The sequence below is a fragment of the Pelophylax lessonae genome (genome assembly GCF_965119305.1).
Source record: "Pelophylax lessonae genome assembly, chromosome: 4".
NCBI lineage: Eukaryota > Metazoa > Chordata > Amphibia > Anura > Ranidae > Pelophylax > Pelophylax lessonae.
Genome location: NC_138771.1, coordinates 268,156,657 through 268,169,567, shown reverse-complemented (window position 1 = coordinate 268,169,567; position 12,911 = coordinate 268,156,657). Strand labels below are relative to the sequence as shown.

Sequence of the window (12,911 nt, the reverse complement as noted above, 5' to 3'; positions counted from 1 at the left end):
CCTCAAAGAGAATATTTTCTCTTTTAGACAGCAGCCCGCAAAACCTTACGGCCAAAAGAGGCATCTGAGGATGCCAACACATCTACCTTGTAGAATTTTGTGAACGGGTGCAACGATGACCAAGTTGCCGCCTTGCAAACTTGCATTACTGACACCTGATGACGAAAAGCCCAAGAGGCACTCAGCGCCCTAGTAGAATGCACCTTCACAGGGAAAGGTGGAACCTGACCCTTCAGAGAATAAGCCTGTACCACCATCTGCCTGATCAATCTGGATTTGGTTGCAGCAGACGCAGCCAATCCCATTCATGGTCCTTCGGTGAGGACTAAGAGTCTGATTTCCTGAAAGATTCAGTAGCCGCCAGGTAAACTCAAATTGCCTGAACCACATCCAAATATGCACAACAATTGCCTTGAGATGCTTGGGCTTGGGACAGAGTGAAGGCAGCACAATTTCTTCATTCAGATGAAAATCAGAAACCACCTTAGGAAGAAATTACTGATTATGTCGCAGTACCACTTTGTCTCTGTGAACCACCAGAAAAGGTGAACGGCAGGACAGCACCACCAATTCAGATACTTTGTGGGCAGAAGTAATAGCCACCAAAAAGACAACCTTCTGAGACAGTGTAAGCAGAGGAATATCCCTAATGTTCTCAAAAGGAGGTTTTTGAAGAACAGACAATACCAAATTAAGATCCCACGGAGGTAGCAGGAAACGTGTCGGAGAAGCCATATGGTGAACCCCTTGTATTAAAGTGCGAATTACGGCATGCGTAGCTAAAGGATGTTGGAAAAATACAGCAAAAGCCGACACTTGGCCTTTGATAGTACCCAAAGCCAACCTCTGTTTAACCCCTTTTTGAAGAAATGTCAAAACCCTAGCCACCGGAAAAAGGCGAGGAGTCACCTTCACCGATTCACACCATGGGATGTACGATTTCCACGTACGATGATAGATCTTCCTGGAAGTAGACTTTCTGGCCTTCAACAGTGTAGGAATCACAGAAAGACTATCCCTCAATACCTGGCTTTCAACCATCATGCTGTTAAAGCCAGGGACTGTAAAGAAGGATGGAAGATCAGCTCTTGAGACAACAGATCTTCCCTGAGAGGAAGTCTGGAGCCACCAGAATGACCAGAATCCCTTCCACCTGTATTCAGCGCAGAAGCCTTGGCAGGAGTTTCAGCGGAGGGAATGCATAGATCAGCCAATACTGACCCCAAGGAGCCACCAGTGCGTCGGTGGCATCGGCCAGAGGATCCCTCGACTTGGCTACAAACCTCTAAACCTTCTTGTTGAGTCCAGAAGCAAGCAGTAAAACACCTCCGGGTGCAGGGACCACTCCCCCTGATACAACACCTGACGACTCAGGTAATCCGCCTGTCAGTTTTCCACACCTGGAACAAACGTTTTCGCACATTCCAGGATCTCGGCCACCTAGACACTCTTGGTGCCCCCTTGATGATTGATGCAAGCCATGGCTGTGGCATTGTCTGATTGAATTCGGACTGGACAACCCTGTAAACAATTTATCACTCCAAGTTCCAGAATATTGATCAGAAGTCTGGACTCTTCTACTGTCCAAGACCCCTGGACACAGAGCTTCCCCAGCACTCCTTCCCAGCCAGACAGGCTGGTGTCTGTGGTTACCACAGTCCAATACAGTAGGAAGGACTTGCCCTGGCGTAGTGCTAACGAGTGAAGCCACCATAATAGAGCAGTCCTTGTGTTGTGACTCAACCGAATCATAGTGTCCAAAGACCTTGGATCCTTGTTCCATTTGACAAGAATCTCCCTTTGTAAGGGTCTCGTGTGGAACTGAGCAATCTGAACCACCTCGAAGGTTGACACCATCAGACCCAAGGCCCGCATGTAAGTCCGCAGAGGGGACAGATTGCTGGCTAACAGCAAATGAATCCCCCACTGCAACTTTCGCAGCTTGTCCGGGGGAAGAAAAACCCTCGCCGAAGTGGAATCCAGAGTCAGGCCCAGATAATCCAGTCTTAAGCATGGCACCAGGGCAGATTTATTTTAAATTGATGTTCCAACCAAACTCTTGCAGAGTCCGTACAGTAATTGTCAAGTCGCCCAACAGGGCTGAATGTGAGTCTGCTCTTAAGAGGAGATCGTCAAGGTACCCCAGTACCATAATCCATCGGCATAATCACCCCTTGCGACCGCAGATCTTGTACGGCCTCAAGACCAGAATTCGATCTTGTAACCCGATCGGATCAGTTTGTGGACCCATTTGTCCTGAATCAAGGAAGTCCATGGTTCTGGAAAGAAGTGAAGACGTCCCCCACCCCAAAAACGGGCGAGGGCGTCCCTTCATGCATATGAGGATTTGTCTGCAGATCCAGATTGGCTTGTTCTCGGCCTACCCGACGATGTCTTCTTGGAACTCCCAGAAGACCTGCATGGCTTAGCTACTTTCTCCTGCAACTTTGAGCAGTAAATGAAGGCCCCCGTCTATGCGGTGCCTTGCCCTTGGTGGATTGGGGTAGAAGAGTACTCTTCCCACTCGTAAGGCCATTGATCAACTTATCCAGGGAGGATCCAAACAATCTGTCCCTGTAAAGGGTCCACAGACCAGCTTTTTAGCCACACCATGCATCTAATAGCAATCCCTAACGCAGACACTCTGGCTACAAGTGGAGCCGCATCGAGCGACGCATCACATATACACAGAAGGGCTTGGACCATTTGTTCCATTAGCTCTCTCAGGCCCGGTGAGAGCTGCTCCGTTTCCAAGTCACCTTTCAGCAACTTCGCCCATTCTGTGATGGTCTGTGACACCAGAGTGATCACAGAGTGATCACAAAGACCAGTTTTTTTTGCAAATGGTAGGACAGAGACTTGAACATATTGGACTAGGTGGACTTTATGTGAGACCCAAGCTGGTGTTGCCCGGCGTCTCCATCCCTATAACAAGAAAAAAAATGAGGTTGAAGGATTGTAAGAGGTGCCTGAAAGTCAGCCACCCTCCAGTCTGATGTACTCACCCTCCAGTCTGTCACCAACCAAGTAGACCTGTCTCTTGGTACAAAGAACAGGGGTTTAGTTGACACACATTTGCAAACGCATGTGAAAGCTGCAGAGCCACTTCACGGCACCCTGTTAAATCTGCAGTCCTAACACTCCTAATTTAGTGTCCTCACACTGGAGGCACATGGCCGCTAATGGATGGATGGGGGAACAGGTGAGAGGGAGACAGCCCAACCTCCCCCAACCCACCCTCATCCATGACTGGCTGTTGTCTCAAAAACTCAACTATTAAGGTTATAATGATGGTACAAACTGGCCTGTAAAGCACAATGCCTTTCAATCCCTAATTTCCTATTTGGGACTTTATGTGAGACAAGCAGGTCATGCTATTGGTCTCCATCCCTGTATACGGAAAACACTAAGGTCAAATCAAAACTGCATCCACCAAAAACGCACAAAAATCGCACGGTGGGACTTTATATGAGGCACCAAGCTGTAAGGACAGAGACTTGATCCGTCTATGCATGGGGTCTTTAAATACGGGGGACTCTTCCACCGGGATCACAGTAGACTTGTTTAGTCTGAAAACTGGATGATCCACCTTTGGTGACACGGTCCACATAGTGGAAACCACATCCGCGAAGGGGTAGCGCCTTTTAAAGCGTTTAGGAACCACTAACATTTGTTTGATGCGCCCCCACTGTTCATTGACAATGTCGTGAAAACGTTCCGGACAGGGAAAAACCTTGCTTCTAGGATTTGTGGGTGCCAAAAAACACCTGCGTCCCTGACGCTGTAGACGCATCTGCCATTTTTAGGTTTCCTGCGCCGACATAATAAGTGCCTCCCCCAGCGCACTTTTCCATGCGGCAGCTGATGAGGATATATCCTCCTCGCTGTCAGAATGCAAAGACACAGATCCACCAGGATGGTATGCGCCTGCGGCGTCCACATCTACCTCAGAATCTGAGGATACTAAAGAGGTAGTGGAAGGCATAGGGCGCTTTTTGCTAGTGGCATTTTTTAAAACTAAATCCACTTTTGACACCAGGTTTTCCAAAACTGCTGTAAAAGCAGACAGAGGCATCCGCTCGAGGAGGTCAGTAGGTGAGAATTGGTCCTGGGACTCCATAATCGCTTAATACTAAAAAAGCAGTGTCACTTTAAGAAAAGTTGCAAAAAACATGATCTGCACCGCTGCACCAGCGGTACCACAAGTCCCAGCCCTAACACAGCCTGCAGCAAAGTGAGGAATATCTACAGGGATACCAGGAACATACCACCAAGGGGGGCCTGGTATCACTGAGAGGCCAGGGGAAACAAGGGATACCCTAGAATCTGACTTTCCCAGGGAGGGGGTCCATGTTCATCCCGAGACCACCAGAGAAAAGGGGGGACACCTACTCACCATACCACGGCATCAGGTGGGCGCCACTCTGAACAGTCTACCTCTCCGCCCGTGAGGCTGCTGACGGCCAGGGGGTACACGGATTCAGGGCAACCCATGTCATGTGCATCCCGGCAAGGTGTTTCACATGAGGGCCAGCCCCCGTCCATCTGTCATGGCGAGGCCTAATGCTGGACTTTAACCTGCTCACGCTTGCTGGCCAGGCTGGGAGAATTTAAGGATCTAGTATATCCAGTCCAAAATCCAGCCGGCTGTTGCTTGTAGTTCTCTCAGGAACACTAACTAAAAAAGAATAAAGTTTTACAAAAAGGTTCCCAAAAAAAAAAAAACAGCTAAGACCAAGGTCCCAGCAGGGAACTAGGGCCTACTCCTAAACTAGGCAGAAACAAACTGAAGGCTATAGCAGTGTGTGGGTGCATGCCTGCAGGGACTGCCCCATAGGCGTGGTAAAGATTTTTCCTGCCTAGTGTCCTACTCCTGTAGGGGGCAGCATAACCCAATGGTCAAGAAGAATATGGAACTGCGTCTGTCAATGAACGATAGAGAAAAGTAGTTATGCATTCTCCTTCAGTGGTGTGCTTTAATATAAATGTTTAAATCAAGGAAGTTAATATCACTGTCAGAATGAAAAAGGGTGAGATGAATAGCCAAGACAGCTGATTTGGTCAATAAAAAGTCAACTTTGTTGGGGTCCCTTACCAGACCAGGAGCAAGTAAGTAATATGCTATTTAAATACCAAGACACCTAACTCCAAAGCTGGAAGACATAGCATTTCTTCAAACTGATAAATAGAAATATTTGTAAAAGATGGAGCTACACTGCAGCCCATCACTGTATTGGCTGTGATATTACTGTGTATAGACTCTTGGCGTTTCATGTTGCTGGCATACAGTCAGATGGGATAGAACCCAGTGATCGCACAGTCTGTAGTACCAAAGAATTCTTCAAGTATGATGGCACCTTTGAAACAAAGGGATGAAATCCTTGTTGAAAGTACACATATATTGTCAAAGGTTTTTAAAACGACATACAAGCTGAGATAGTTGAGCAGCCTGGTGGCCTAATGAAGTCCTTGTGCACAGTATTGATAACAGAAATGCTGGGTATCTACAAAGACAGGTATTACAATACATCATCAGTAATTCATCCCCCCGTGTGCTCATTATAAAGTATTTGTTGACTATTATTATTTTTATTTTACATATATATTTCTATATTAAAATATTAGACACCAGTGAGATTGACATTCTGAGTGAGAAGCTGCACAGAGACACCAGTCACTATGGCAGTCACTGATGGATTATAAAGAGTGATATTTGTCAGTGATTTGGTGCAATAGTCGATATGACAGATTATATACAGTGATTTTAGTTGGTATGGCAGTCTGAGAGAGATTCCATATATTAGTAGTAAAACCCCAAATGGACTGATTAGACCATTACATGAAGGTGACAAGAGCAGTGTGAAGAGCACAGCACAGACAATGAGCAGAAAGAATTCAGTCTACCTTAAGTAAGGTAGTTTACAATGCTTATGGTCTGCAGGGCGGTCACATTAAAAACCAAAGTCTAAAAAAAAAGAAAAAAAATGTCTCTCCTGCCTAAACAATGCTTCTTTTTTATCCAACCATGCACAGCAATGAGACAGGTTATCCAATTAGTAGTACATTACTACTACAAGCAAAGTTATTAAGAGAAAAACCTCAGTAATTCCCATTTCATTACACCAACAGTATGTAGCAGGATCCTTGGCAATGCCAGTTGAATGCTATTTTTTTTAATAAGTAAAGTCAATGAAATGTTAAATGGTATCTAAGAAATACTACAACTATGCTAAAGTAAAAAAACTCTGATCAGATAACTTGAACGGATTTGTTTACAGTTCAAGGCAGCGAGTCTAACATGCCTGTTCTTTGACTACAATCTCTTTTCATATGGCGGCTGGCTGTATCAAAGCTGCAGTAGACGGATAAAGTGGGAAATGTGTACACTAGTAAACACACTGGCTTGCATTTGGACAGACTCCTATTTAAGTCCAATTCGAACAAGAGAATACCAGCAACATTTGATATTTAGCTAATACGACCTTACAGGTGACAACATGGATGACCGGAATAAAATTAGTTTTGTGTGTGTAGGGCGAGGAACACCTAGACCTTGTGAGGCTACTGTGAAGTTTCAGGGTATTTTTAATTGATTACAAAAAGATAGGGAACTTAATCTCTTCTATGTATTACTATTCACTCAAGCAGATCCTCATTGCACACATACAAAACTAACAGCCTTAGAGATCAGCACCCTTCCCGATATCTCCAGGAGTCCTGCAGACTTTAAGGAACTCTGGGGGGTCTATTTCAGAAAACAGAAAGCAATATTTCAAGTGGAATAAAATTCCAACTCATGCAGAAAGATGGTGATTTATTACAAATGGAGGCTGTCAATAGCTAAGCCTCCATTCACACAGGTGTGGCTTGGAAATCACGCTGCTTCAGCGCGATTTCAAAGCCGCACATCAGTGCAATTTGCAAAAATCCCATTTGCTTTTTCATTCATCAACGGACACAGCGCTCCATAGGTCATAACTACTGGGACCTCCAAAAGCAGTGCCAAAAGGAAAATGAGGGGTGAGGAAAATAACCCAAGGCTAAACATAAGAGCCCTAACCAGGTCACAGGAGCCCATCTGAAAAATAAAACTTTAAAGAAAAACACCCCCTGGGAGGGCATTAAAGAGAGTCCTTTCTCCCCCCACTGCAGAAAGCTCAGGAAGTTGCTTCTAATCCTTGTGAGCATACAGCACCACTAGGGGGAACCTGGTAGTTGGATCAGTAATCAATTTGAGTGGTTACCGATCACAATGTTTGAATTAAAAGTCCAGCCAAAAACAATTTTGGGCTTTTTGCATTGTACAAACAATGGAACTTTAATAATATGTGGCCACTGCTGTGTTACAGAATACCCTTAATCCATTCCTTACCCAACCGTACAGATAAACATCTTGTGCTGAAACATACGGTTTTGGCTTTTTAGTGAATGCAAGGCGTTCTAGGATTAGAGGTGGTGTGGAAGAATGTCGCAATCTCCCCTGCTCCAGTCACATTATTTTAATTGAAAAGAATGCAAGCCGTGTCATGCTGCCATGGGCGAGCTACAGAGCGAGCAAACCACTGATCTGTGCAATGCACTGAACACATCAGCACTGTATGTTAAGGGGGGATAAAAGCAAGAGTATTACATAACACAGCAGTGGCCACACACTTCATTAATGTTCATTTATTTTTACAGTACAAATGGCCAAAAATTGTTTGGCCAGAGTTTAGCTTTAACCAATCATTGTCGTCTAACGAGAGTGAGAGAGACAGAGCTGGAGAATACATTACAGGGAAAATTTGTAACCAAGCTTTCCTTGCTGTCTGTCACATGGTACCTACTCCCATTTACAGTAGCTAATGCTTTAAGGAAGGAGATGATCTTGCTGAACGGCAAGTCAGAGTGTAAAAATGTTTAAAAAAAAAAAAAAAGTTTAAAGTAAAGGGATTAAAAAGAATAAATACACTGAGCTAATCAGTTAATTAACAGGTTTATGTTTTACTTATGGAAAATTAGATAATTTGTGTCGGGTCATTGAATTTTTTTTATCATCTGGTAATTACAACCACTTAACTGGTTACAGAGTACTTGAAAGTGCCGAATATCTAAAATACATGCATTTGTTCAAGGACTATACTTTACGGTCATATGTATAAAAAATACATATATTTGGGATCCTAATATTCAGAATATACAAGTTAGTCATTTTGGAAAAATATAATAATATACTGTATATATATATATATTTTTTTTTATTATATATATATATATATATATACACACATATACATACACACACACACACACAACTATACAGTATATATATAACACATGAATCCAACTGGAACTGTATTTTTGTCCATTTCAATGCCTTTTATAATATTTTTTCAATATTTTTGCATGGAAAGCAATTACAAAGTCATTGAGTATACCAATGAGTACTGAAACTGCAAAGTTGGATCTGCTCATGAAGGTTGATCACTATTAGACATGAACAAGTTAAACACAAGAAGTCAGCTGATTTATCATGAACAGTGTTTGTCTGACACAAAGAAAACTAAACAGCCGCTTTTGAAAGACAATTCCAGCAACATTCTATACACATAAAACAATAGATCAAACAAAACAAAACAACTAGGGAATATGCCAAGGCCACTCAGATTTATATAATTAATTAGTAGACTTTATCACCAGTACTGCAAATATGACTTGTAAAACAGCTGATAAGGTAAATGCTATTCTAGACCTTAATCAGCAGATAAATAAGGTCCAAACACAACATCTATACTCTAGTAATTACTTCCCATGCTATCCAAACAGCTAAAGATATATATATATCAGCAGGAGTAGATTCTGACAGATTAGAAACAGTGCAGGCAAGTTACAGACTCAATATTGATTTCAGCTCATGTTCTGTGCTATGTTCATTATGATGTGTGTTACTTACAGACTGGAGGCAGCTCATACTCTACTTCCAGGACTACTCGCTCGCCAACGTTCTTCAAGAGGCTGATAATCTCGTCATGACGGAACTTGGTAAGGTTGATGCCATTTACACATTTAATGTAGTCCCCTACATTCAACTGGTCACTCCTGTAAAGAATACAAAGCTTTCAGATTAGTGCATAGTGACATATTATAAAGGTTACAGTGAAAGAGAATAAAAACTGGATTTTTGACTTACCGTAAAATCCTTTTCTCTTAAGTTCATTGACGGACGCAGTTCTCTCTGATTCATATCAGTAGGGTTATAATGCCCCCTACAGGAATAGGACACTAGGCAGGAAAAAGTTCTGGCTACGCCTATGGGCCGTCCCGGAGGGTACACCCTCTCTCTTCCTGCATAGGATGTCAGTTTTGTATCAAAGCAGTGTCAGAAAGTAACACCAACCCAACACAAAATAGAGAGGCGGGTACTGCGTCCGTCAATGAACTTACGAGAAAAGGATTTTACGGTAAGTCAAAAATCCAGTTTTCTCTATCGTTCATTGACGGATGCAGTTCTCTCTGATTCATATTAGTAGGGACGTCCCAAAGCAGTGCCATAAAATGAGGGGTGGGAACAGCAGAAAAGAACAAGTCCCCAAGGCCAAACACATCAAACCAGGCAACATAGGATGCATCAGAACAAAAGAGGAGGCCCACCTGAAAACAAACAGTAAACACAAAAGCCTTCTAAACAGCAGCCAGCAAAAAACCTTGCGGCTGAAAAGAGGCATCTGCAGATGCCAGCACACCCACCTCATAAAACGTAGTAAATGGGGTGAACAAACGACCTGGTAGTCGTCTTATAACCTGAAGCACCAATGCCTGTATGGCCAAAAGCCCAGGAAGCACTAGGCGCCCAAGTAGAAAGCGCCGAAACAGGGAAAGGTAGGACCTGACCCATAAATGAAGAAGCCTGCACCACCGACTGTCCAATTCACCTGGAAATAGTCGCAGCAGACACAGGCAGCCCTGTCCTTGGGCCATCCGTGAGCACAGAGAGCGAACCTGACTATGGGAAGACTCCGAACTCCATCCAGAGTATGCAGCGCACATCCCGTAGGATGAGGGGGCCCAGTACACAAGATGGCAACACAATGGCCCCGTGCAAGTGAACACTAGAAACCACCTTCGGAGAGAAGGACGGATCCGGACGAAGTACCACCTGACCCCATGAACCAACAGATGGGGAGAATGACAGGACAATGTCGCCAGTGCAGACACCCCGTGTGCAGAGAAAGCAACCAAGGCCACCTTCTGCCATAAGGTAAGCCGGGGATACCCACGATACTCGCAAAGGAGGGTCTGGAAGAACCGACTGCACCAACCAAGGTCCCCAGTTGGCGACGGAGGTCGCACCGGAAGAACCAAGTGTCGCACCCCCTGGAAAAAGTTACGCACCAGGGAACGGGCGGCCAACGGCCTGTGGAATAAAAATTATCAAAGCTGAACCTGACCCTTGACAGTACTCAAGGCCAACTTTTGATCAATCCCCCGTTGAAGGAAGCCAAGATCCGGCCACTGAGCAAGAGCGAGGGGGAGTCCAAGAAGACTTACACCACGCAATACGCGACTTACTCATATGATGAAAAAAAAAATAATCATAGAAGACGCTTCCCACGCTTTACGCAGGGTGGGAATCACCAAAGCAGACAACCCCCCGTCCTTTGACACTTGGCTTACAACAGCCAAGCTGGCAAGCCGTCAAACGTAAAGCCGGACGGGAAATTGGCCCCGGAGAGAAGAAACCCAAGGAGCGTCAGCGGCAAGCCTGACCAGGTCAGCGTACCAAGCTTGGCGAGGCCATTCCGGAGCCACGAGAAAGAAAGAAATCCCTGCCGCCTCGATCCTGCGAAGGATTCTTGGCAGCAACAGGAGAGGAGGAAAGGCAGACAGCAGCCAACACTGACCTCGGCCCATCCGCGAGCACTCTCGCACGACCATGCCGGCATCAGCCTTGCACAGGTTCCCACGCCAAACAGCTTAACATCGAACATGTTGAACCTAGCAAAAGTTCTTGCCCATGACAGAACCCATGAGGCCACCATTGCACCCGCCAGAGGGTCCCGGGAGCGGGCCGCGACCTCTGCACTATCCTGTGGATGCGATGCCAACAGGCCCATGTCCGGTGTGCCCCCAAACGAAGGCACAACTGCTGGAACAACTCTGGATGAAGGGACCATTGCCCTGCATCCAGGGCCGGTCGACTGAGGCAAACTGCCTACCAATTGTGTTGTTTCCCCTCCTCGAAAGGGAACAGCAGATAGAGCCGGAACAAGGCGCTCTGCCCAACAAAGAAACATCACCTTGCACCAAGGCAGCAAGGATATTTTTGGTGCCCCCATGGTGAATGACGCAAGCCACGGTCGCGGCATAGTCAATTGAAAGTGCACCGGACAGCTGCAGGTCCCCGATCCAGTGAACTAGACAAACTGGATCGCTCTCAGCCCCAGGACAGTAAGCGGTAACCTGGATCCTCCAGGGACCATACTCCCAAAGCAGCAAACCTGCCGAGGACTCCTCCCCACCCGGACAAGCTTGCATCCGTGGTGACAATTGTCCAGTAGACAGGAAGGAAGGATTCCAGAGCAAGACTCCCGGGCACCCGGCCCAGCCGGATCCGCAAGTCCAGAGAGTTTGGATTACAGTCGCTTTCGAGAAGGAGTGCATCCTGGGGGACCCCCAGAGGGATTGAGCGAAAAGGACCGTCTTGAAAAACAACACCATCAGTCCTAGAACTCGCATGCAGGTACAAAGGGAAGACCATGTGTGGAACAGCAACAGTCGACCGCAGTCTAAAGTACCAAGAGTTTTGACCCCAGAGGGAGAAACACCCTGACCGAGGACGAGTCCAAAGACAGACTCAGAAAGTCCAGTATCATGGAAAGGACTAGGGATGATTTCTGAAGGTTCAGAACCCACCTGAACTCCACCAGAGATCCCACGGTGACAACCAACTTCATTGTCAGCACCATAGAGGACTCCAAACGGAGAAGCAGAGCAGCCAGGAAACAAGGGCCGATACGCCCCGCTGCTGCAACAGCGCCAGGACTGGAGCCAACACCGCCGTGAAGACCCTAGCAGCATAAGCGAGACCAAAGGGTAACGCCACAAACCAAGAGATCCTTCCCCACGGCAAAAAAATAAACGGAGAACCCGTAGCTGTCCAGAACATAACGGGACGTGAAGGTAGGCAGCTTGATGTCTATGGAGGCCAGGAAGCCCCCTGAAGTAGAGAAGCCACCACCATGAGAACCAATACCAACTTGAATTTGTGATCTGCACGGAACCAACAAAAGGACCAGTAGGTCCAGCTTGTTGAACCAGAAACTGAACTGCCTCACAGAGTGCCTGTAAGCAATCCGGAGACAGCCGTACAAGGGAAAAACCTTACCGGAAATAATCGGATCGAAACTCGATCTTGCAACTGGACTGCATGACATCCTGAACCCAGTCAGCCTGAAATTCGGGCCAGCCGCAGGCCCTCGACCCCCTAGATGGGAGAGGAAGCACCTTCAGGCCGAGTAGGCCTTGTCCGCAGGTCTGGAAAAAACCAAACCCATGTCGTCTGGAACCCACGTGGAAGTCAGGAAGGACTTTGCCACATCGACTGTCCCCGAGGGATGAAGAAACTGTTTGTGAGCCGAAAGGGAGGAACCCCGACTGCGACGAAGCCCTCACCCGACAGCCTGTGTCATCCAGGCGATCCTCCTGAAAAGGGAGATCCATTAAGACCTTCTTGGAAGTTTGATCCGCAGACAAACACTCCGGTCAAGTAGACTCCGGTCAACCACCGCCAAAAACAACAAGGTGTTATACAAGGGAGCCTCGACCAGCGCGACATCGCAAACAAAATGCAGCTCCTGCGCCAGCTGAACCAACAGCTCCCCCAGGGCAAGAGGGACATGCCCCACACCAAATTGCGGTGTTGGGACTTCGCC

The 12,911-nt window shown here is 46.3% G+C and overlaps 1 protein-coding gene across 12 annotated transcripts in view; it reads right to left on the bottom strand.

Moving 5' to 3' along the window:
- Nucleotides 1-12,911, bottom strand: part of GRIP1 (glutamate receptor interacting protein 1) — a 1,071,013-nt gene that overhangs the window by 307,243 nt on the left and 750,859 nt on the right. For all 12 annotated transcript variants that reach the window (XM_082255180.1, XM_082255172.1, XM_082255177.1 and 9 more), the window contains exon 4: nucleotides 8,933-9,078. In XM_082255180.1, coding sequence (XP_082111306.1) covers nucleotides 8,933-9,078 — 146 coding nt within the window. The remainder of the gene's footprint in view (nucleotides 1-8,932; nucleotides 9,079-12,911) is intronic.